This window comes from Larus michahellis, chromosome 1, assembly GCF_964199755.1.
Source record: "Larus michahellis chromosome 1, bLarMic1.1, whole genome shotgun sequence".
NCBI lineage: Eukaryota > Metazoa > Chordata > Aves > Charadriiformes > Laridae > Larus > Larus michahellis.
This window is the reverse complement of record NC_133896.1, coordinates 45,397,601-45,422,328: the sequence shown is the minus strand read 5'-3', so window position 1 is coordinate 45,422,328 and position 24,728 is coordinate 45,397,601. Positions and strand designations below refer to the sequence as shown.

The following is a 24,728-nucleotide window of genomic DNA, read 5'->3' as shown; positions in this document are numbered from 1 at the left end:
AATTACCTGCAGTGCAGTCTCAAGACATCAGAGAAGTTATTGATAGGAGGCCATTTTATATGTATTTTTCAAGTACAAACTACCTTATTAGTGTCGTATTATAACACATTCTCCAACTACAGTATAAAACAACTGAAATCCTTTCTGCACTGAAATTGCTATGAAGATCCCAAATGCTTTCAGAGTCACCAAGAATTTACGCTCTGGGTTTTCCATAAGAGTTTCAGAAAACAAGCTTCCAAACAAGAATTCAAGTCCTTAGACTGAGCTCAAGTTTCCTAAATTCCAGGCCACAGATCCTATCATCAAGACAGGCTGGGTTACTAGTTATCCTGAGGTATAAGCTATGCATAAGGTTCACTTATACATACTTGTACCTGAGAAAACGTCAACAGAACAAACACTTTTTAACCCATATCTAAAGTAGTGATGAACCACTAACCCAATATTAATGTTAGCAAGAGCTTTTTTTTTTTATAAATAAAAATAATAATATAAAATTTTCCGCTAGTCTCCAAAAGTTTAGGAATGTATTTAAGGTTCCAGAATTGACATGTTTGAACACTACGGGAAATGACATGTTCAGAACCAGACAAACCTCCAAATGGAGATTATGTAATTATGTAATCTAAATTAATACAGTTTAAGTTGTCCTACATGGCAAAACCAGCTGTAACTCAGAGCTATAAGGTATAACATCAGAAAATAAAAATACACCATGGAAATCAGCCATTCACCTAATCTGTTAAAATCTCTAGATTTTAATGCATTAATAGCTGGCTGCAAACCTCACATTTTCATTTCTTGAAAAAGAAGGAAGAGATCATCAAATGCTTCTGTTTATGTAGTTTCTCTCTTTGATTGCTACCCATTAAAAATTGTGAGTTAATCCTCACTAATTTGTTCCCCGATCTGATAGCACTTTGATTTGTTATTGCTGTGTGTGAACATTGGGCTGCATGTGCCAATTAATTTTTGTCAAATACTGAGGCATAAGTGTTAAGAAAAAATAAAGAGCATGTGAGACTACAATATACTTAGGACATATTATGGCCAAAATACAGTAATTAGAAATTACTGTAAGGGTCCCTTTTTTCCTAAAGTTCTATTAAATGACTGTTTCAGTTTCAAAGGCACATACTAAAAAACAGAAACGGCAAATCTAACTGACCTCTCATAAGCACATAAAAGCCACATTTTTCCATTACAGTAGTTTTTGTAAAAGCCTCCCACAGAACTGCATGCCAAGGATAGGCTGAGCTTGCAAGGGAGCTCTTCAAAGTTTATGCTTAAAATAATCGATTTGTATGCGGTCTCATAATATCGAAGCCCACTCCATTCACCACTTAGTTTTCATGCTGGATATGGAATTATCAAACATAGGGAAAGACTACAAAAAAAAGTAATGCAAGATTTTTCAATTTCTGTTGAATAACTAATAGCTTTGTGAAGCTTAAAAAGAAAAGAAAGGGTGCGATTGCATTCAAGATAATAGTAGAAAGGTTATTAAGAACTAGAGATCCTCTTTTGCATATGCATACATATACACAAACATTTCCCTCTGAATATACTTCCTTTGCTTTCACAGGTATATGTAAGGTAACTTCATGCCCTATATATCCCAACCAGCATTTCAGTTAAATTCCTTTCACACAAATTCAGTAGAATTCCAAGCAATTTCCTATTCAACAGAAATGAAGGTTTGTAGTCATGTACTTTGTGTATCAATGGAAAGCTGGAAGATTATCAGCTTGTTCTGAGAACAGCAAAACTAATGAAATCTGATTTCTTTTATGCCCGTCTTTGTCGCTTAACCCCCTTTCCTCTTCTTACCCTGGTATTAACTTCAGTTTCCCTCTATGACACAGTGAGTGAGTAGGAGACAAAAGTACGGTATAGGCATACAAAAAATTGTAATAGTTATAATTTTTATCCCCAAAATTAATGGCATATGAGAAATTTAGGACTATCAATCTTATCACTTTTTTCCCTACAATTTTCTGCCAGGTTCAGAAATTATCTTTTAAATGTGAGCAGGAGGATTTGCTTTGTAGAAATACGCTTTTCACAGTCTCCATTGCCTAACAGAGACAAAAAAATTATGTGCATACATATATGTTTGCAATTGTATGATTATTAAAAATATATATATAGAGAGATATGAATTTGATTTTGCAAAATAAATTCTATCACTACATTATTTTGAGTTTCCAGTACATTTACCTGTAAGGTAAATTAATGAAATGGTCAACTTATTCCCCATTAATCAAGGAAAAAAGAAGAAAAAGTATATTATGATAAACTTAATTTTCAGATATTATAAACAACCATTTTAAACTAGACTTCCAGGCAGAACATTATTTGTTTATTTATTTATTTAAAGAGGATTACTATTGGCATTTAGTTTTTGCGCATGTTGTTTCTCTCACATACATACTTTTCTACTGCACGCGGGACTTTATTTTCATGCTACTACTGAATGAATGGCAGCCACCTGGATTTTGTTCTCCACACACATCATGAAACAACAGCGTATGGCTGTTGAAGGTATCGAGCCTGATGGCAGCAGGGCCCTCCGCGGGGGGCTCGGGCTGGGTGGGTGATGGCAGGAGGGGAAGGAAGGGCGAGGGCCGGCACGAGGAGCAGTGCTGAGCAGGGAGCAGGTGAGGAGCCCAGCCAGGACACACGAGAATCAGCCCCCTCCCCACTGGGGCACGTGGCACGATCACACCTCAGTGAGAAGCTTAGCACGACGCTAGCTTCCCTGTTCACGATTTGGTGTGTTAATGAGTTGGGAAATCTCTTCCCCCACTGCATAATTATTTTGATGCTCAGGATATTTATTCTCTTACCCACCTACAACAGGATTCTAGTAATTAAATTTCTGTGAACCTACGCTGCTCTTAAGTCAGTCACAGGAGAAAAGTAATTTGCTATTTTAACATTTTAGACCTCTGGAGCTAACTGAGGGGTATTGGCTTATGTTAGGAAGTGCTTACACCCACTCTCCCCACCAAGTGTTATTCAGATTAAAAAAAAAGAAGTCTAAATAACACCTTTATATTTTAGCAGAGTCAGAAACAGATGGAGTGCTACTGTTGCCAGTTCATCTATCTATACTTTGTTCAGTGGAGGGAGTGGGTTTGCTTCTTTTAAAGCAAACAGATTTGTAAGTTCACCTTCTCCATACTCAACACATGAATATACAATAATGTTGACAAGAAAAGGTTCTGCCCGCCCCATAGTTTAAGGAGCATGATTAATGAAACAACTATTACAGAGCACCAGCTAAGATCATCTCCATTTCCAGCAAGTAAATCAATAGCTCCATTCACAACAGGTCTCACAGATGATCCAACTCCAGGAAAGCCGTGCATACTTACAAATTATAAAGCATATCAGCCATGTTGCTGCGGTAGTACAAGGCATTTCTATAGGCGCTTTCAGCTTCAGAAATCTTGCTCTGGCTCTTGAGAACATTTCCAAGGTTACCCCATGCTGTCAAGAGGAGAAAACAGTATTCAGAAAGAGCTACAATCCAATTACACATGACAGAGTATCCAAGTATCAGGAAGTTCCTCAGGGAGACAAACCCCACAAAGAAACTATTTTTATGAAAGGGGAGGGGAGGTTGGTTGGGTTTTTCCTCCAGGTCTCTGGATCTCCGCATCTTACTGTGAGACTCATATTTCATAGTGGTGATTTGCATACATTCTGCATACATATAGCTTTTGGGTGGGAAAAGGATCTTTAAGAACAAAATATGTCTCTATGCTTTAGAAACTACTCTAGTAAAGGGAAAGGACCGTTTTATTTTATATTGCCTCTAAATAAAAATCCCCAGAGTAAAATGTGGAACTAGAGCATCTTCATAGTTTTAGCTTTTTTTTAAGCCTACCTACTCTAAACAGAAGAATTTTTCCTAGAGTAGACTCAGCTCTCACTGAAGTTTGAAAACTGACAAATGACACAGAAATTGAAAGAATGGTTAGGTAAGTAAGCAGGATTAAAAGTATGCCATATGGATATAAACATACTACGCAAATCACTAAACCACATTTTTTCTACTTGGAAAACATGTGGTTCCTTTCCGTACAATTTATTATGTTATACAATGTGCTTTTATATCCCATCTATAAAGGACTTGAGGTAAAAATATATTTAAGGCTCCACATGTGTTCCCTTTGCAGTTTTGTTGAGTGACTCAAAAACTGCACTTACAAAAGAAACTGGAACTAATGTTTTATAGAAAACATAGCCCATGTTATTCACAATTTAGGAAGCTAATTTAACTGGCATTATAATTATAGTCTATGTGTATCCATGAAAAAAACACATTATGCTTATAAATACATCAAAGTTGTTTCATAAAACAGTTCTACTTTCGCAAGTATTTTTTTTACGAGCAAGAATAATGGAAAGATGATGCACGTCCTTTCCACCAAACACACAATGTATGGCAAGCTATTCTTCCCTCCAGATGCACTAATCATAAACATTAGCTCAAGTAGCAGTTAAACTCTGCTTCTTCAGTTACTCAAGCCCTTTTCTTTACAAGAATGTGTATCAATCCTGAGTAATGCAAACTTTCAATGTAGTTTTAACATAACACCGCTAAATAGGTTGATAACTATTTCAGATACGTGTTTTTTCCTTAGAAAGTGCTTTGTTTTCAAGCTGTTGTGTTTTGCTGCAGAAGCATCCTGCCACGGGGATGGAAACAGGAGCAAACACAGCATTTCCCTCTGAGCAGAATAAAGTAACCATTGCTGGGAAAAAACCTGATGTAAACCTTTTAGGATTCACAAAAATAATGTTATCCAACTGTGCACAACATATTTTGTAAAGACAAAGAAAAAAATAGATACAATATTTTCATGGGAAAAGAAGCTATCACTTCTGAGTCACTTCATTTTAGCCTAGTATTTTATAAGATGAGAAATAATTCAAAAGTTATTTATCACTTAACTGATAAAAGTCACAAAAATGTTCCATCATTCTCTTGTTTAATAAAATGAGCTGCTAAAAATATTCTCAGATTCACTTGATTTTTACACTCTTTGCTAGGATATATGCAGAGTTTTGAATTTATTTCCCCATTACTGCTGCTATTCTTTTTTACAGGTAGAAAACATTTTGGAAGCAGCAATTAAGATGACTAGGCAGCTTGTAAGCATTAACACTTATAAGGAAAACGGTTATTATTTTTTTAAAAACCTCGTTTGTGAAAACACACTCTCATGTTGCTTCTGCAGTGCATGATACCCAATTTCCCGCAGTTGTACGTTCCACATAATCTGTAGCTACTTTTGTTTTCACTCCAATCTTCCATAACAGAGCATTACATCAAATGATCATTTGGACTATTGACAACAATTTCCTGCTATATAGTTACTTGCTCCTAACCACTTTGAAGCTCAGTAAATGAAAGGATGTATAGAAGAATTATTTAGTTCATCTTCTCATCTGTTAGACTGGAAAAACCCTATTAACATTGTTTAATGTAATAGTTTCTCCTCTAGACTTCATTTCATGCTGTATGGTCTATTATTTATCTGAGTTAATATAATTTTTAAGGCAATACTCTATTTTACACTCTGCAGAATAATCTGTGTCATGTTTTTAATATCAATCAATATTTAATCTGCACTATTTCATTTGAAATGTATTCCATTTAGACTTCTGTCTAAACTTGTAAAGCTCTGAATGATTAATTTAACTTAATGTGGTATACTAGAAGAAGTGATAGTAGCAGAAAATAACAAACGTAAAACACGACAATCTCACAATTTATTATTAAAAGAAACATGAAAAACAAGGTCTTTTTACTTCCCCAAACTATAAAAGCTTCGTATAAATCTTCACATCTATTTAAATACAGAATTAGGTATACGAATAACCTAGTTCTGGCTCAAGATGAAGCTACACGGAACATTTGCTAGAATAAATGCTTATTTGTAGAGATGTTACTCATAGCCTAAGAAGTTACGAACAGCTATTACCTGCAGCAACCACATCCTCTTGGTTGTTGGTATATCAGGGACAGAAAAAGAGGACGTTCTACAAGGAAAAGAGGCTACGTCAGCTACTCGAGGAACTTCACTCCTTTTTTTTGTCTTAAGTAGTGCAACTAACCTTAGGAAAAACAAATAATTTCAACTATTACCTATAACTCTGCCATCCAGTTTCTCAATCCATATGTCAAGACAAATTTCTCCTGCAAAACTGTAACAATATTTGTTCCACTATGCGTGCATTCAGAAATAGAAATGAAATTACACATGAATGAAGCCGCATCCCTATTAAAAACGTACCTCATGACTCCAACTAAATTTCAACACTCAACTATTTTCCATCTGCACACGGTGTAAAATTAAAAATTAATATTCTCAAAAGAAAAAGAAACTAGGTCGGTAATTCTAGAATTTGAAATGGATTTTTCTCCACTTGTTTTATATTTTTTTTTCATATAAAATCTGTAATACCTGAAATTGCGAAAGGGAATATTTAATATTCAGGAGATGCTAAAGTATATATATACACCACAATTTAACCTTTAATTACAAATTCAATTTTTCCCCTGTCGGAGACCCTATTCAGCACAAGAGAAAAAGCAAGCTGTGAATGAAGCAGCTTTGTAATATTTACTTTTTGCCTCCTGCTTAATTCCCTGTGCACCAACAACGAGACCAAAACAGTCCCAGGTCTTTTAGAAATAGCACTCCATCATAGCATGGGAACAAAGGTAACATTCACATATCTCACACAGCTACAAAACAATCAATCCATTCAAACTTTACTTCGTTGCCTACCTTTTGTCCATAGATCATACTCAATATAAATGGGCATATTAAAAATTAAATCCATTTTATCATCTTCTATCCTAAACCAATTATAAACTGAAAAATCTCCTAATGCTTGAGAATTCCGATGCTAGTTACATTTTGTTGCAGGAAAATGGAACATTTTCAAGGGGTTTTGTTGCTGTTGTTGTTTTTAAATAAATAGCAGGAAAAATTACGTAGCACTAAGTAGGAAAATAAGCAATTGTTCAAGTGTTACACATTTGGCCACATCAAACTAGATTTCCATTAAACTTTAAAGATGACATTTATGCCACCTTGCAGTGAGAGTAGGTCAAGTTCTCAGGCATTTAATTGCTTTCAAAATGAAAATGAATATGACAAATTTCAGCTTCAAATTTAACATGATGAATTTCTCAACTATCTCATTGAAACTGAGGATTAAGATTTAACAAGCCTGAAAAACACCAGGTTGGCATATTAAAGCACTTTCATTCAGAGGAGAGCAAGACAAACAACAGTGGAGCAGGAACAACCTTGTCCAATCTAATCTGCCTGGATTTAAGAAGCACATCCTACTAAAGAGAACAGCTGGAATTTCAGCTTGCAATTGAGTTATGAAACCAAATGAGAAATGGAAATGAATGCGTGCAAATATCTTCATTTAAATAAATCTTTCCCTTTCTACTGAATCAGTAGAAATCTACTACTATTTAGTGAAATGGAAATAAAAAGCAACAACGTAAAGTTTGATCCCATAGTTTGCTTTAGAAAAAAAATTTAAAAAATAATCACAAATCATTAACAAAGACAACACAAAGTATAAGAGAAGCATTCCCCTTCCTACCTGTCACCCCTATATAATCCATGAAAAATGAGCTAATAATAAAATCTATTGGGAAACTCACAATGTACTAAATAAAATGTAGGACTCAAAGTTAAAAAAACTGATACATGACATTCACAATTCACATCAACAAGTTACTGAAGTTCTGTAATACTCTTCTCACCTTAAACTATCTGACTTATTCACAAAATAAAAGTTAAAACAAATTGGTGAACGTATCAAAAAATGTGAACTAAATTACTACTTGAGTGAAGCAAACTCCTTGAAAAAAGACTGATGTATTTAGGGAACAGCCAAGTCATTTGTAATCAACTTGTCAGAAGTTCCAAACTAGCAATTTTAATTCACAGAAAAGTGCACATCAAGTCAAGAAAACTGCTATGGAGTTCTACAGATATTTGTGCATTATTTACTACTCTTTAGCTTGTAAAATTAATAACAGCCATTACAGATTGCATTCCCTCTCTTTACAAGCCTTCTGCATTTCTCCTGACTCATCTATGAAAAAGAACTGAATACATAACAATCATCATCTCTGTTTTTTCATAAGTAGAGTTTAGGGATGAAAAGATGCTGGTCCAGTAAAAAAAGCCTTCAATTTTTAGGTTTTTTTTTTTTTTTTTTTGCAATGACATCTGTTTTTTGGAAGTTCTGCAAGAGGTCTGTTATTCTCTATTATCCCAATTGCATTTATCTCCCAAGTAACAGCCATGAAAAAGACGCTCCTAGGCAACATTTATGATAAGGGACACTAACACAAGAATCTCAATACAGTGGGAGTTCAGAAACTGAATCTTTGATTGTAAAAAAAATCACTAGCACAGCAGAAAATCCGAATCTGATATTTGAACAAATAACCCATTTCAGAGCTGTAACAATTTCTTTAGCAATGTAAATATTTGCATTACCCCATTACAGGGGGGATGACAGGATAAATAATTTAAAAAACCCAAAACCTCTCTACTTCAAAGTAAAAAAAAAAAAAAATTTACGAATGCCTTTAATATTCAACTTCAGTAGAGAAACAGCATTTGTCTTTTTTGTTAATTATAAGTAGTACTGATCTCTGTCTTCTCTTTTGGAAAGAAAGCCTACCTGCCACATATGGCAAAGGACAAGAGAGAGGAGGCAAGTATGACCAAGAACATAACAACCAACCCACTTTAACTTATGTAAAACCCATTAAAGAGCAAAGATGTGCAGTTTTTAAAAATTTTCCACAATTCCAAACTACATAAAAGGATGATAAGAGAAAGTATTTTTGAGTCTAACTCCTTAAGGTCATTTTGTTTGTTGAATAAAATAGGCTTGTATCTGACAGGCTAGGCTTTTGAAGAATATTTTTTATTTCCTCTCCCTCTAAATAAAAGAATGGGAGGAGGGTGATATTGTACCCCTGCTAAAAAAAGGAGTGGAAAGAGAACTATAGTGATTATCAACAAAGTTATCAACACTTCAGAGGCGCTTTTAGTTTTAATTTGTGAAAGTAATGTTGATTGGTATCAAAGCCCTCATCAGGTTGATAAACAGGGCAGCTCCTCCATATTCCCCTACTATTTTACACCTAAACCATCAGTACTCTGAAATTAATAAAAAAGTTATTTCTGCTCCCCTATTTGATTTGCACACATTAGATATCAAGACTCAAAGACAATTAAGCATATGGGCCCAATAGATGCTGTAAAGGCCCAAAGAAGCATCCTTCTCAAAACCTGTGGAAATTCCTAGCCGTTATCATTGGTAAGACATTTATTTGCATGATAACTGAAGGGTGAGAATTCTCATTTTACTTTTCTTAACCACTTTCATCTATTTCCAATATCTTCCAAAAGGATTTTACATTTGCTTCTCTTCTCTTCCCTTTACACTCTTACAAGTCAATTAAAAGTAAGATATGTAATGTAATATGTAATGGAGTCAAATCTCAAAGAACTAAAATAACTTTATGGAAAACCAGGAAATCTTACTACTTTCCAGTTGATGCTTCTGATAAAGTGACAAAAATAGCATGGGGAAGATGCCTTTGGCCTTGACCACAATGCCTGTATTAAAGGGCTTCAGTTTATATGTTGCTGTCACCATAAAAGGCTTGATGAACACTAATTAACTTCTAAAAGTTTGGAGTGTAAAATAAAACCAAACCCCAAAAGAAATAACCTCTTCTCTTTTGTTATTAATTTTTTTTTACAGCTATCACTAGGAAAGTCATGAATCACACGCATTCACACTGCCACCTCACCCTGTGGCAGTATCACCACAATGAAGGCACAGGCAAGTGCAGCAGCACGTTGTGAATCTCACAGCTCTACGGTAAAGGGGAGCAAACACAATATTGAATATTCTTGGAACTTTCACTAAATCTCTTTTTCTATTCATTCTTAGCACCTACACTGAATATTTCTAGATCAGATATTTTATGAATCAAATTGTTTTACCAGCCACCTGAAGCTCCACATTAACAGCTGAAAGCTACATATTGCCCTACACGGAGCACTGGGCCACGGCTAACAGACTATTCAAGAATTAGAGAATTTTGTGAAACAATTCTGACAGCAGAGGATGTCTCAGTATAAATAAACTTGACGTAGCATGTGGCTTGTATAGAAAAAAAATAATTCTTTTTCTTATGTTCTTCAAGATTATACCTTTAAAACAGATACATTCCTGTAATCAGACTCAGCTCCCTCCTGATGAAATTACAGGTGCTAAACTAGGAATTAAGAGAGTTATATTTTGCTCCCGGCTCTGTTGCTGGTCTGTTGTTCGGACCTGTTGTTCGGGAGGCTTCCCCTCCTGATGCCTTTCTATTTGTATTCTTGGCATTTGTTACTCATCCATTAACTGCAAGTTTTTTCTGCCATGGATGGTATCTCACTATGGGTTTGCACAGTGCCTACTACAACAATACAGCTGGATGCTAATGGAACATAAACGTCTGATAACCTCTGGAGGAATGAAGTAAAGGAAGTGGAAGAAGTGTTCTGCAATACAGCTGAGAGATGAAAGGAACATTTCCCCACAGAATTAGTATTCTCACAAAATGAGGGCCAAGAAAACTAAGTTATTTACAGTTTAAACATTGTGGGAACATTGATATTTGTGTATGCAGTTTTGTTAAAGGATCATCCTTCCTAAAACACAGAAGACAAAGCTTGCATTTGGTTAAAATAAAAAAATAATTAAAAAATAAAAAGTAAAATCTGACATTCCTTTGAGTCTTTTGAGGACTTTTGAGTGTGGTCTACTTCATCCTACTGGGGGGAAAAAAAAAAAAAAGGCTGAGATTTGCAACAGAGGTCAACAAGTTTCCAATATCCAAATATTCTAAATTATCTTTTGTTGGGTAATGCACAAAGAAAGAGCACAACACTAGTTACATCGTTCACACTTGAAAGGTTATAACCATAGCTATAAAGAACAACACCTTTTCCTCCTTGTCAAAAGGTTAGATTCAGCAGCAGCTTATGGCTTTTTCCTTTCAAGGGTACTACTTGATAAAGCAGAGTGGTGCTCCACTCTTTAGCATTCACAGTTCATCAGGCATTCACTTTGCTCTAGAGAGGGAAAGAGTTTCATGAACGGAGGCACAATAAAAATTCTGGAAGCTCAGTTGCACACTCAAAAAAAGGCAAAGAAGAGCGCCCAACATTTTAAATAGTTTTTCTACAATACAGACACACTATCTCTCACAAAGATATTCCGAAGATCAATTAGATAATGTTTGTTGAGTGGTTTGAGAACAGAAAAGTTCATGCAAATGCTAAAGGTTACTATTTTGAAAGTTGAACAGGTTTTGTACAAGTTCTGCTAAGAGAACATTACGGTTTGTACAAGATATTTATGTTTTTCCTATTATTCCAAAGAAATAATGAATTTTTCAAAATGTCATACAAGTATTCATACCATTTGCAATAATTTGCCTCCAAAAGCTTGTTAATAGGCATATTTTGATCAAGTTACCTCATTTTGCTAACTCAACAGCAAAAGTGCCCTGTTTCTTTTTTCCTAAAGGGATAAATGGTTTCTATATACTCATAATTTATGAGTTTAATCTACTTTATACATTGATTTTTTTATTATTATTTCAGTGGGTATGTGGTAATGTTGAGACAGCCTGTATATTAGAGATTTACCACCTCCCAACTTTTATATATTATTCTTCTTTTTATTAAGAGTGTTATTTATATTGTTTGTTCAACACTTCATCTCTTGATCAATTCCAGGGCTTTTGGAATGACAGCAGGTGAAAGAAAAACATAATTGAAAACTATGCAGAGCTCTGAAAGCTATCCAACACCATATCAGCATGGGTACTGAACCAACTGGCTTTTGGCTGACAGCGCTTCACTTCTGTTCCTTGGTTTTGAAACCCTGATGCAAATGGGTATGAATGCATGACACTTTTTTAGTAGTTTCTGATATACCCGCTCCACTTGCTAGGTTACAGAAAATTAACTTTTCCTCCTCAAATGATAGTACAGTGGCTCTGTCAGCTCAATAAACCTGAGAGATGATGCTGTGCAGCTGCTAAAGTGTTCGTAGGCTTCACCATTTACTCTGTTTAGTCTAGAGTATGGACTCCTTGTTCTGCCTAGGACATACTTGCAGATTTTGGCTATCCAATCACCTTTAACAAACCTAATCTCAAATGCGTGAGGGCTCTACAATCTAACTAAATAGTAAATATCACATTAATGGAGTCTTTAGCACGCACCCAGAATAAAGCAAGCCATCAAAGAAAAATGATAGGTATACTCACATACTCCCACTTCTGCTAGACACCCTGATTCACTACACGTGACAGACTACTGTATGAAAAAAATCTCACCAGTACCTTTACTTGAGGTGCCACAGGATCAAATAACACTTCCTTACTGTTTATAGTTATGTATCAACTATGTGAAATATTTTCAGGGTAACATTATAGAAACTCTTAACAGCATAGCCCTCACTCAGGACTGGTCAACAAACAAGTTCAGGAAGAAAAATGCTTCCCAACCACTCATCTCTCAGATGGAGGTACCATGTCATGTCTCCCAGGAGCTGCCTCAGTGCAGCCAGAGTGCTACATGAACAGTCCTTCCACTTCTCCCACAAAAGAAAGACAAAATTCCAGACAAAGCTGTCCTGTAAACCAGATTCAGCCCACGAAACCACTGCTTATGCTGCAAGAACCTCTAAAAAGATTCAAACCAGAAATCACAACCTCACTGCAACTTTGTAGGCATTCTTCATAAATAAACAAATAAACACAATACCAACACACACATTGTTCTGAATATGTCCTCCCATTTCCCAGTCTTTGTACAATTCAGTTTTGTTTAATGTTCTCCTCTGATGTAGATACTCCGATTAAGCTAAAACTACTGCAAGATCATGGACTTGACAATACAACAGTTTTCTACCTCCGAGCTGTGCTGGTACACCCCAACGCACCAGGAAACAGCTTCTCAGCTGACAGAAAGGTAATGACAAAAGATTGATAAACACAGATTACATTTTATTTCAATAGAAATCCCATTGTCAAAGGCGATAACTGCTGGAGGTTATTTCAGGGCGGTGCTCTATGACACAGCAACTCTGGTGGAATTAAAACGTTAAGGAATTCCTGTGTCTACCACCCTCCAGGCCATTCAGTTCTGCCATCCTATCCCTCACACTAACGTTTTTAGGAAGGCTATAGTATGAATCAGATGAATGAAGGGATCCAGGTTAGAAAAAAAAAAAAATAAAAAGAGAAAAGGTAGATCACAACACCTTCAACATCTAACCTAGTCACTGCACTGACTGACAGCAGAGCCCAAAGACACCTTGATTTGCACAGCTTGGTTAACTATGCGTGCACTGCAAGTGTGTAAACACTGTAAGCCATTACTGCCATAAAGTTCCCATACCATAAAACTTCACAAGGGTCAGGAACAAAGCAGTCAACCAGCGCTGACCTGAAACTCTCACAAGGAATTGTATTTTGTAGCACCGATGAGCTCAAATCATTCAAGAAAGCGAGAGGAGGCCGCGGCAGCAGAAAAATACAAGTGGAAGAGGAGAACTCTCAGCACCCCAGACACCTCAGGATTAGCCCTGAGGAACACTTCAGAGCACCAAACTGACTCAGGAAAGGAGGCAACCATGTACTAAAGATGCCAAAATATGCACTTTTTAAACACCAGGCATTGTTCTAAAAAAAAAAAATTATCATATATTTCAAAATCATCACTTATGTCCTGAGTGGTGAACTGTGAGACAGCCTCCTGCAGAAATGGAAGGGTGCACTTAACCAACTGAAATGACAGCTCTGGTCCTCAAAGCTAAAAGTAGATGGATCATGTTAGCTCCTTTCCAGGAAAGGGGAACAGAAAGGACAGCATCCTGGAAACGTGCCAGAGGAGCCACAGTGCAGGGGATAGGAAATCAGTGCTAGGGTTTGTCAAACCAAGAGAATCAGAGTGCTCAAAGGACGTATGTCAGACTTGGAAAAGGCAAATTAGTGCCTATCCAGGAAGCAGGCTTCTTATGACACTTTAAGTTGTATGGTTTTGTTTTGTTTTAAATAACTTATTAAGGCAAGAGAGGGCCTGTGAAGCTTTGCCAGTCAATACGCATCCACACTGGTATGGAAATACAGGTGGCAGGGAAGAAGATGAGTCATAAAATGACTTTCTCCATCTTTTGCCAGCAGTGCAACTGAAGACACTAAAATGATTAACTAGCATCTTTAATAGTTCATATTCCAAATACCTTCTGTGTTCTAAGAACTGAAAGAAAAGTTCAGTGTGGTAGCGCATGCAAGCAAAGAGAAGGACACTGAGCACTCAGTCCCTCTATTTTGTGACCTTTTCTGTAATTTAAAACAAAGCTATGTGCAAACTTTTTGCACATACTATAATTGTATCAGCCATCATTTAATTTTTACATGTGTGAGGGCTGGCAATGAAGACAGTCCAAGCTTGAGTGGGAATAAAACTCCCTGTTACAAAGGAAGGCTACTGGAAATCTTAATAAAATACCTGTATTATTCAATCTACACTGGGATTTTACACTGCCAGAAGAGGTACAAAGAGGCATGTGTGTAAATTATTGTCCTGTCCACACTAAAGGTTAGTTTCTTTACCAGATTTATGTAATGGGACCTCAGCACATACTGGTATGAAATCCATTACGGATAGGAAAATGAAGACATGTAACCCATGGTGAAAATAAGTATGTAAAGAACGATTTTTCACTGTTGGCATATTTTGAAGAAAGGGAAAATAATGAAACAACTGGATGACTATCTAATGCATTTAAACATGCTCAGCTTGAGAACCAACCTGGATAACTTCATTTTCCTCTAATTAACAGTAACTTTCCCTCAGAAAAAAAATCAGGCTAGTTCCATAGAACACATGAATATAGATGGAAGGCCTGACTTTTAATCAGACCAGGAAAAAAGATCTGTCATTTTCTGGCAAAGAAAATACCGAACTTAGTCCATCTCACTTGACATGCTACAAAAAAAACCCATCTTGACAAAGCCAATCCCTCCTTGACCAGCGGTGGCATTTGTTTGCACTGTAGTTTTCAGCACAGATGAGTTTGCTGAATGATTTTGCAGAGCACCACCCGGAAGGCAGGGGAAGAAATAACAGTCTGATGAGTCCATGTCTCAAAACAGAGTAATAGAGTCCACGTCTCAGAATTGTTTATTTCTTTAAATTCTTAGTATATGCAAAGGTGATAAAAAGCCTAGCTAGTAGCTAATAACAGACTCTCTTCCTATTCCCCTGCTATTTAGGATTCACAGATTAGAGATGCTGTTGGACTACAATCAAGGGAAAAAAAATAGTATCCTTGTCTCCAGTCCTCTCTCTATATAAAGGAAGAATATTGGGCTTTCTGGTATCCTGCTGAAGGAGAAGCAGATATCCCACAGTGACTTGGGTTTCAAAGGAAATTACAGCACTACTGTAGAACTGAGAGAGAGAACACTGCCACTGGAGAATAAATTCAGACTTTGAACTGAAGTGTAAACCACTTTCCTTCAGCTCTCCAACATAGTTAGCATAACCAGACTGTTTTGCTGAGGCTGGGCTGCCTGTGGGCTGCTCCAGTGCTCTAAATAACTATGGCTGTTTCCCAAACAACTTACTAATGGCCATTCCTTCCACACTTTCTAATCATCCACAGCAGCAGTACCACCCATTTAGAGAGCCCTACACTGTTTTCAGAGAGTAATCTTTGTATTTAACTTTCAAACAATTCTTCTCTTTAAAGCTGTTACAAGTGGCAGACAGAAAAAAATATTTCCTATTTATTTCAAGAACTCTGAAGCATGCAATACAACATTTATCCTTCAAATTCTGCCATTTCGTTAAGAACAAAGACACCAAATTTACCACGGTATATCTTACATAATTTATATACAGCAATAACAGACTTATGTAGCTACATAAATTTATACATTACTAATTATATTTTTAATATATAATTATAACCTTTGAATTTTTTACTTATGAGATCATTATCAGGTGCATTTCCCACAGTAACTTTACAGTAATTTCTTCTTAAAAACATAGCCAAACTTAACTTTCTGACCAAAGTTGAAAATAATAATGGAAGTCAAGGAAAACATCCATGCAACATCTAGTCAAAAGATTAAGTACCAGAAAGTTCTGGTGAAGGTGTTGGGAAGATTGATGATTAGTTGGTGTTACGCTTCTCTGACAAAGTGGACTAAAAATTATGCCAAGAATCACCGTAATGACTATGTATCCTGATATTTATTTAGCAACTAGCTTCTTAGGGATATTGTACCATCATAAATGCGGTGAGGTTTTAATACAATAATGAGTCACCAAAATTTAAAAAATGATCCAATATCTAATGGAAATAGTTAGTACGAGTTCCATTCCAGAGGGGAAAAGTAAGATTTAAGTGGCTTGTTCAAAGGCTGAAGAAGAGCTCATTAGCAAACCTAAACCAAACTTGTGAATACCTAATTCAGATGCTATGCTCATATCACTGATATTTCTTAATAGTGATAATACTATGCAAAACTTTTCCGCATAATTATTAACAGGTTTTATATATTTTTTAAATCTGCTGGTTTATGGCAATCTGTGCACTGAAATTACTTTTCTCTTAAGCCTTGTTTTTCAAAAACAGAATTTTCCATTCACTGCAGTATTATTTGAGTCAGACCTTTACCACTTTTAGAGTGATTTTATTATTATTGAAGTGAAATGAACCAAAGGAGCAAGAAATAATTACTGTGCAGAGTGATATTTTGGGCTATTAGCCCAAAGATGAGTTGGCGTTTTACTACCAAATTGCTTATAAAAAAAAGAATATATGCACAAAAACATTGAAATGCAATCCCAAATGCTCGAAGTATGTTTAAATGCCCGATGCGGTGTTTGTTAAAAAACACTATTCTGTTTAGGAGGCATAAAAAAAAGTGTGGTGAACAACTAGCTGTGTGCCAGAACAATAGCTATGGAAAACTAAACTCTAAAGATATTACAAGAGAATCCAGCTGCTTCTTGTCAGTAAAATGTAACCTCTTAATAATAAGCATATTCTAAGAATGCCATACTTCTTTAAAATATTTCTTCTCCTTTTTTCTCTAGTCATCACTACTGATGCGAAAACATTAATAATCATGGAAAATACTGGTTTCTTGCATCCTTTTTGTTTGAGGGAAATATGGCTTCTTTACCTAGTTTACTACAAGGTATTATAACTATTTTTCCTCGCTGCACTATTAGTTGGCATTTTCATTGTCTGCTGAAGAAGGGACCTCTTACTGACAGCTACTGTTGGCAAGAAATCATTTTCTAAGAGTAGATAAGGATAAGAGCAGCAAGCTGTCAAATCAGATGGAAACAGCTTCTAGTATTTACCTTTACCCGAGTGCACAGAACTAGAGTGCACAATCTCTACAATGACAGGCATGGATTTTTTTTTATTTATTTTTTTTTTTAATCAGGGGAGCAACTCTTGGGTGAGAACAAATTTGGGTACCTGTTTAATGATAAAAAAATTAGGTAAATAGAACAAAACTAACCCACGTGATTTTTTTTCCCCCCCTACACTAACACTTGAAACAGTTTGTATAGCAAATACATTTGCTTGCTGCATTAGTATTGGTAAAATAGAGGAAATTAACACTACAAACATGGATAACAAATGAAATTTTGTGTTTTAAAAAATACTAAAAACAAAGAGTATCTTTTTTGCAGTTCAGATCAAAAAGCAAGTATTATGCTACATAGATGAGATTAAATAAGCTAAATTCTAAACTCAGCTTTAAGAATTCCTTCAATTTTATTTAGCAGATGGTATTAGTCAACTAAACAGTAAGCTAATTACATAAAATTACATTAAAACTATAAATGAAACAAAACCACAATTGCTACTTTTTTATGACAGCTGAGCATACAGCTACTCGATACATTGTTGTTCAACTAAGATACTTCAGAATCTGAACTTCATATTCCTATCTTGACATTCACATACAGAAGCAGTCCTTACCAGTCCTACGATAAACTAATGATAAGGAGGAAGGAAAGAAAAAAAAAGAAAAAAATGGGGGGGGGGTGGATGTGGAAGCAGGGAGGGGGAAGGAAAATATCCATGAAGTTCCAGGGAACAAAACTGATCAAGGCTGAATGCTATGCCAAAGATGCCAAGAAAGCAGAGGAAGATCTTTAAATCTTCTACAGGCACAAATATAGCAGAATGAGGCAGGAAGATCTCACAACCCTGTTGGCAAAGGGGAAAAAAAAAGAGAAAAGTAGGACAGGGAAAAGGAACATTGCGGTCCAGAAGAGTATTTCAGTATTAAAATATCTTCTGAAAACATTAAGCAGAATTGAATGATTCACACTGATGAGAACTGGGAGTAGGAGGAAGAGTGGAAAGATAGAAGGAAAGTGTCTCTCTATATTCTTATGGAACAATCTCTATATTCTTCTCTGTCAACACCATGTCTTCGTCTTATTGCTGCCCACTGAGAACAGCAGGATAATTGATGTAAGAAGCAAGATGCTGAGAACAGGATTTTTAACTCTAAGTAGGACTATAAGACCACAAATTATCTGAATGATCTTGCCAGAAAGATATTTTTATTATTATTATTTATATTTTCTTTTCAGTCTTTGTGTCAATCACCTAGCAGGAGCATCTAAGCAATTTCACTCCCGCAGTAGAGTTTATTTGAACCAAGAAACACAGCCTTCTCACCCCAACTTTGTCTTCATGTGACAGATATTAAGGATTTTATTTTTTTCCTTGCAGAACGGAGTCAGGAAGGGAATGAATCACATATGCAAGTCCCACTGACCTGCCCAAGATGTGAACATATGATGTTTCACTAACACTAATACGTGTCAGAACAAAGACAAACATCTGAGCAACATGCAGAACTGGTTCTGAAGCCAAAAGTACCATGTGCGAGACAGGGCTTATCAGAGAGGGTATAGCACCACAATTCTGTGGTAATACTGCTTTTGGAAGCAGCCTAGTATCCATTTCATGTTGTACATTCCATCGAAAAGAGAAGTCACATATATGAATTTAGCAAGACTTGAACGCATGGTTAAAGTTAGCAGATGAACTAGCGTTGACCTGATAACCCGGTGTAGCAGGTCAACTAGTTCCAGAAAGGATGTTCAAAGCTTACTGACAAATGTCACAGCAAACACCAGGAGACTAAAATTTCATCAGTAAATATGACCAAGCAATTAATACCTCTGCAGCAGTCTAACAGGCTAAGCCTTTCTCTGTTATCTTCTACTTCTTTAATCAGTGCCTATAACAGCACAGCAAATATATCTGAACATCAAAGATCATTATGACGTGGACTGCAAGGTACAAAGTGGCCTGGAGGAAGAAGATTATGCTTTTTGAAGCCAACTTTTGGTATTACAGAGAAAACTAGAGATAACAAGGCATAATGGGAACAATTATTTTGTGTGTCATTATAATTTTATATTAAACACAAGGTAATCATCACCACAGAATGACTCTCAGTCTAATTGAAAAAGATGTGAGAGCTACCACCCATTTTTAACTTTTTTGTTTGCTTTTACATTTTGGGAGGCTTTCTTCACTATCAAAGAACTCTCAAATAATGTGAGCTGTTTTATGTCAGTTGGGCTGCTCATTAAGTTGAAGGCAGCACAGAGAAACACTTGCGCCTTTCCCTCCCTAGTGTCAAAACACGTATACAGCCACTTCTGGATCCATAAACTACATTAATCAATCTTGCCTATTTTTCCCTCAAGTGCTGACAAACCATAACGAGGCAAGCCTCAGATCACTTTAAAGATATTTGAAATACTACTCATAAGCAAAACGGCAGATGAACAAGCCGAGTAACAGATGCAGCCAAGGCCATCCCAAGTCCTCCTATGACTCCACCAGCTAACGGCCGGCAGCTGCCCGCCGCACAGCGGGGCAGCCAGGAAAGCCGGCATGTACGTGTCACCACCTTCTACTTACTTGACTCTCCCATGGTGTATTTTGGGATTCTTTGAGGGATGAGCCTTGTACAGTGCTTTTGAGTATTTTTCGACATTGTTAGTGATTGACAAGAGCAGCCTGGAGAAATGTAAATTACAGAAAGGCTGTGGCTGCCTGCGGGGGGGTAGATGCTTTCTCACCTGAGGCAGAAAGCTTTTCCTCTGCCTGCAAGGTGCCTGTGAGGGGCCAGAAGAAAGCGCTGATGAGGCATCGATTGCCCATTTCTTCACTGAGGATTGAAGATGGAGAAGCCTCTGAACAACTTTGCCTGTAAATCCCACAGCAGCAAAGGAGATTATATTCTTACACATACTAAAATGCAGAGGACCTGATTATAAACCATCACCATGTGACATAACTCCATTTCCAAAGCAGTTCAGTTGCATTAGTACACAAATGCACCTGTGCTAATAGCTTGCCTCTCAAATGACCTTATTAGTACAGCACATCAGCTCAATGTTGTTGCACGGCATCCAGACACACAGGGGCTTTCATCCTGCTAGGCCAGAATACAGATGGAAGTGGAACAAAACACTCGGCGCCTTGCTTGAGCAACACCAGTCTTCGTGCATTTCTACTTCTTTATCAGTTCCCACACAGGAAGTTTTAGAAGGGATCCCTCTTTGCTTTTTAGCCTAGGACAGAAGAAGCTCTTGTTCAGAAGCTTTTTGCAGGAGGACTGAGGAAAAGCAGAACCATCAGGGAAAATGATCCCGCCGCTCAAAAATGATCAGAAGTAAGAAAATACTCATGAGGAGAAACAACCGCAAGTTGAGGGAAACAGAGAAACAAGGAACGTCAGCCTCTTCTTAATAGCCTAAAAGGAAGGAGAACACTTCTCCACTCTACCGTTTGACTGAGCAGTCCATTGTCTCACTGTCTGAATAGCCTATTTATCACTAGCTTTCATAAAACTAAAAAAAAAACCAGGCAAACAAAAATAAATTGTTTTTCCTACGTCAACCTCATTTAATTACTGAAGAGTAGTTTGAATTGTTGATCTTCTAATGCTTTGCCGGGATTGGCAGCCAGTCTAGTCCAGTCAGGCTTGCCTGATTGTATGAGAAATAGAAAATAAAATTAGCATAGTCAAAGCCAGGGATAATCTAGGAAGTATTCACAATAATGAATAGAGTTGGGTGACAGGTCGCTTTAGCTGGGATTTTCAGATACCCAGCCTTGTTACAATGTGTGTGGGCTAGTAAATATTCAGCAGAAGTTTAACAGGATATTTTAAGGAGATTTACAGTCAGCTCAGTCATGTCTATATCATCACACTGACGTGCTGTCTTTGCTTTTGCATATCTTACAAGAAACTTAATGTCAGCTTATATGGCAAGAAACCAGACGATCACATATACATAAGTCTGTGCATACTGAGACGTGTACGATGAAAATAGCTCGCCTTGTCTCCTGAGAGCATAATATCCAGTAGTTTAGTTTCCAGACAACACTGCAGCCAATCCTACTATTGAACAAAAATTAGAATTATTTTTTTTAACCACAAAAACTGGCTCAAAGCAAGCAGACAACTATTAATACAGTCTAGGATATATGGGGATCTCCACCAAGGATAAAAATGGAACACACATTAACTATTTAATCAGGTGCACACATACTCTTTTCTTTCCAATAAACGCCAGTGTTTTAATGCAAGCTTTATATCATCACTAAACTGGTAAGTCTCATAGCATCATATAATCATTCCAGTGCACTATCTTGCTGTTCGTTTCTTGCCCTCCTGCTCTAGTTTTGAAAAAAGAGTAAAAGAAATGGGATGTGCTTGTTCATGGTTAATAAAAAGTCACTTACTGCAGCAATAAGTTTAAGAATTTTACCTAGGGCAACAAAGCATATGAAGAAGAGTTACAAATACAGACTGACGTCTGACAAGCTACTATAATGCTGCTTTGCAAGGCATCTTATCTGCCATATCTACTTTTTCCACTCCCTGTCAGCATTTGCCTCATACTATCACAGCTTTTAGACTATGGTATGATAACTGTCTAACCAAGAAGCACACCTCTGTCAGCAGATGACTTTGCATCATATAATGGGCTACTGAGCAAAGAACTGGAAAAACTCAAATGCAATATGGTCAAGCGCTGTCAAATTTTTCTTTACAGAAAGGCAAAGCAATCAAGTCATCCCTTCTCACTTCTGATGAATTGTAAATAATGAAGGTTTAGTCAATGCCTACATTGCACTCACAGGTGGTATTTTGACCGTTCTCATATAAACTTGTTCGTGTGCCAAGAGTAGTACAGCCAGGCATCAAGGACTTCAGGATCGCAGCTGGATCTGCCATATATGCTGAAACCACAGAGCCACAGCTAAACATTGTTACTGAACCCCAAACTAGCTGGTTTACTGCCTCTTTGGATGTGTTTACACTAGGTGTAGTCACATTTCATTAAGGTATAGATACAACCTTTGAGAGAAGTAGCTGGGCAACGTTACGAATAGCTGACATTTAGATATTAACATGAAGGCATAACTATTTGACAATAACTCTTTACAGTACTTGTATGCAGGAGGAACTGCAGTCATTTCCTAGACTGAATGACATGACCTCATTTCCTCATTTTTATTATGTAGTATTGACATTATTTGCATCAGGTGAAATAAAAAAACCAGCACCTCCCTGACGCTGTCCTTTACTATTTCTCATATTTTCTAGTCATGGAGAACAGAACATTCGGTGAACATATGAAAAACCTTCATTAGCGTGATAGACATCAGACTCCAAATGGAAAATTACCAGGGTGGAGTCTGTAATACTAGTAATGCCTCTTTAATTCCAAAATACAGAATTAGGATCAATGAAAAACAAAGTAGCCTCTTACCTTAGGGTCTCATTTTCTCCATGTTAATGCCAAACCTGTAACACCTAATCAAAACACATTCCTGCTTTTCCTCATTTTTTACTACTGTACATACTACTGCAACTTAAAAGGACATTTCCTGAAGTGATATAATTTTTTTAGATATAGTTGATAAAATCAGACAATTCAAAGGCAAACACAGATAGGAATAAATAAAACATTCACTATAAAGAGCAGAAATTACCTTTAGCAGGGTTTACTTTTATCCCTGACCTATACAGCATCTCCTCATTCTGCCAGTCCCCATTCCTGACCACAGTCTTGAGTCCATAGAAAACAATTAATGCAGCTGTGGAACAAAAAACCAAGTTCTTCAGACAGCGCTTTTGGGCTTTGACATAAAGGGCCCTGATACCTACTGTAACCAGCAGGCAGAAGCCCATACTAGGAACATACAGCACACGCTCTGCTATTACAAAGCCAACATAGAAAAATAGGTTTGTGGCAGGAACAAAGGGCACTATTAACAAAGACAGAGACAGAATGACAAGGTTCTCAGTTGAAGGAAGCTGCAGTTTCTGCATTTCATGCTTTTTTATACCATTCTCTTCTTTTGATGCAAAGCTTGACTTCACCTCCAGTGTCTTGTACTCTGTCTCTAAGTGGCAGCTATGCCCATTAGCATTCTGCTTGCCATTCATTACAGTTCTCCCGTTGCATTCTCTCTCATTGCTGGAGCCCTTCAAACTGAAGTAGGCAAGGAGGAGGAGTCCAGCATAGAAGGCCACAGTGTGTAGATTCCTCCAGTCACTGACTGCTTTCAGAAGAGGCACGGCATCCATAGACCAGTCAAAGCTGAGGGTATCTGGGCACAGCAACAGCCAGAGGTTCTTTGTTGGCAGGTAAAAGAAGGTCAGCGTACGTGTGAGAAAACTGTCCGAGTCAGCTGCTGGATTGTCAGAATTGGAAAAACTTGGTGGCTTGTTGCCCATCCAGTATAAGCGGACACCCAGCAGTGCAGTCCCCCAGGAGGTCAATAAACCAATGCTGAAGAAGAGGGTCAAATTCTTTCTCTGAAAGAACAAAACAAAACAAAAGACCCATCAGTATAAATTAACATCAGGTGTTTAATTCTGTAAATTATAAACAAAAGGAACCTAGAAATATCAGATACATTTTTTTTTCCTTGATAATGGAAACAAGCACTATAGAACTTCGTTGCTGACATTTGCATCACGAAATGTTGGGATATGATATTGACCATAGACTAAAATAATAGGCTCTTTCATTTAAGCTATATCAAGCTTGTATCAGAGTCAAGCCTTTAAAGATCTTAGGGCTGTCGGTCCTTGCTTAAGATTTAGTTGTATAACCCTTTGAAAGCCCTTTATTTTAGAGAAATTTTTGGAACCTTACAATAGTTCCTACATAACCTCCAAAATCCTTTCTTTGCTCCTAGCTGTGGCCAAAACACCAGTTTGCCTTAACTATTTTTAAAGTTTAAAGAATGTTCTAGTTCTGTTTTCCCTAATTAAAGTCTCCTCTACGGTATTTCACCTGAGAACCAAATAAACTTTCCAAGAAGGCAAGAGAGGAAATCAGACACAGCTTCCATGTTTAGGTCTTCCAGCTCCTACCTATTAACTACAGTGACCATTTGGATCCTTCAGATCTGCCTACTACTGAAAGACGCACTTCATTTTGCATCTTACAGCCAAACAGTATATTGGGGTTTTTTCTTCAAGCACA

General features: G+C 36.9%; 1 protein-coding gene across 3 annotated transcripts in view; it reads right to left on the bottom strand.

Moving 5' to 3' along the window:
- TMTC2 (transmembrane O-mannosyltransferase targeting cadherins 2) overlaps nt 1–24,728 on the bottom strand; it is a 256,731-nt gene that overhangs the window by 87,359 nt on the left and 144,644 nt on the right. Inside the window, exons 3-5 of one of the 3 annotated variants that reach the window (XM_074574410.1) lie at nt 23,581–24,052; nt 23,224–23,328; nt 3,384–3,498 (exon numbers count right to left, since the gene is read on the bottom strand). In XM_074574410.1, coding sequence (XP_074430511.1) covers nt 3,384–3,498; nt 23,224–23,328; nt 23,581–24,052 — 692 coding nt within the window. Of the gene's footprint in view, nt 1–3,383; nt 3,499–23,223; nt 24,053–24,728 lie in introns of all 3 variants that reach the window. The other 2 variants (XM_074574401.1, XM_074574420.1) reach the window with 2 other exon arrangements.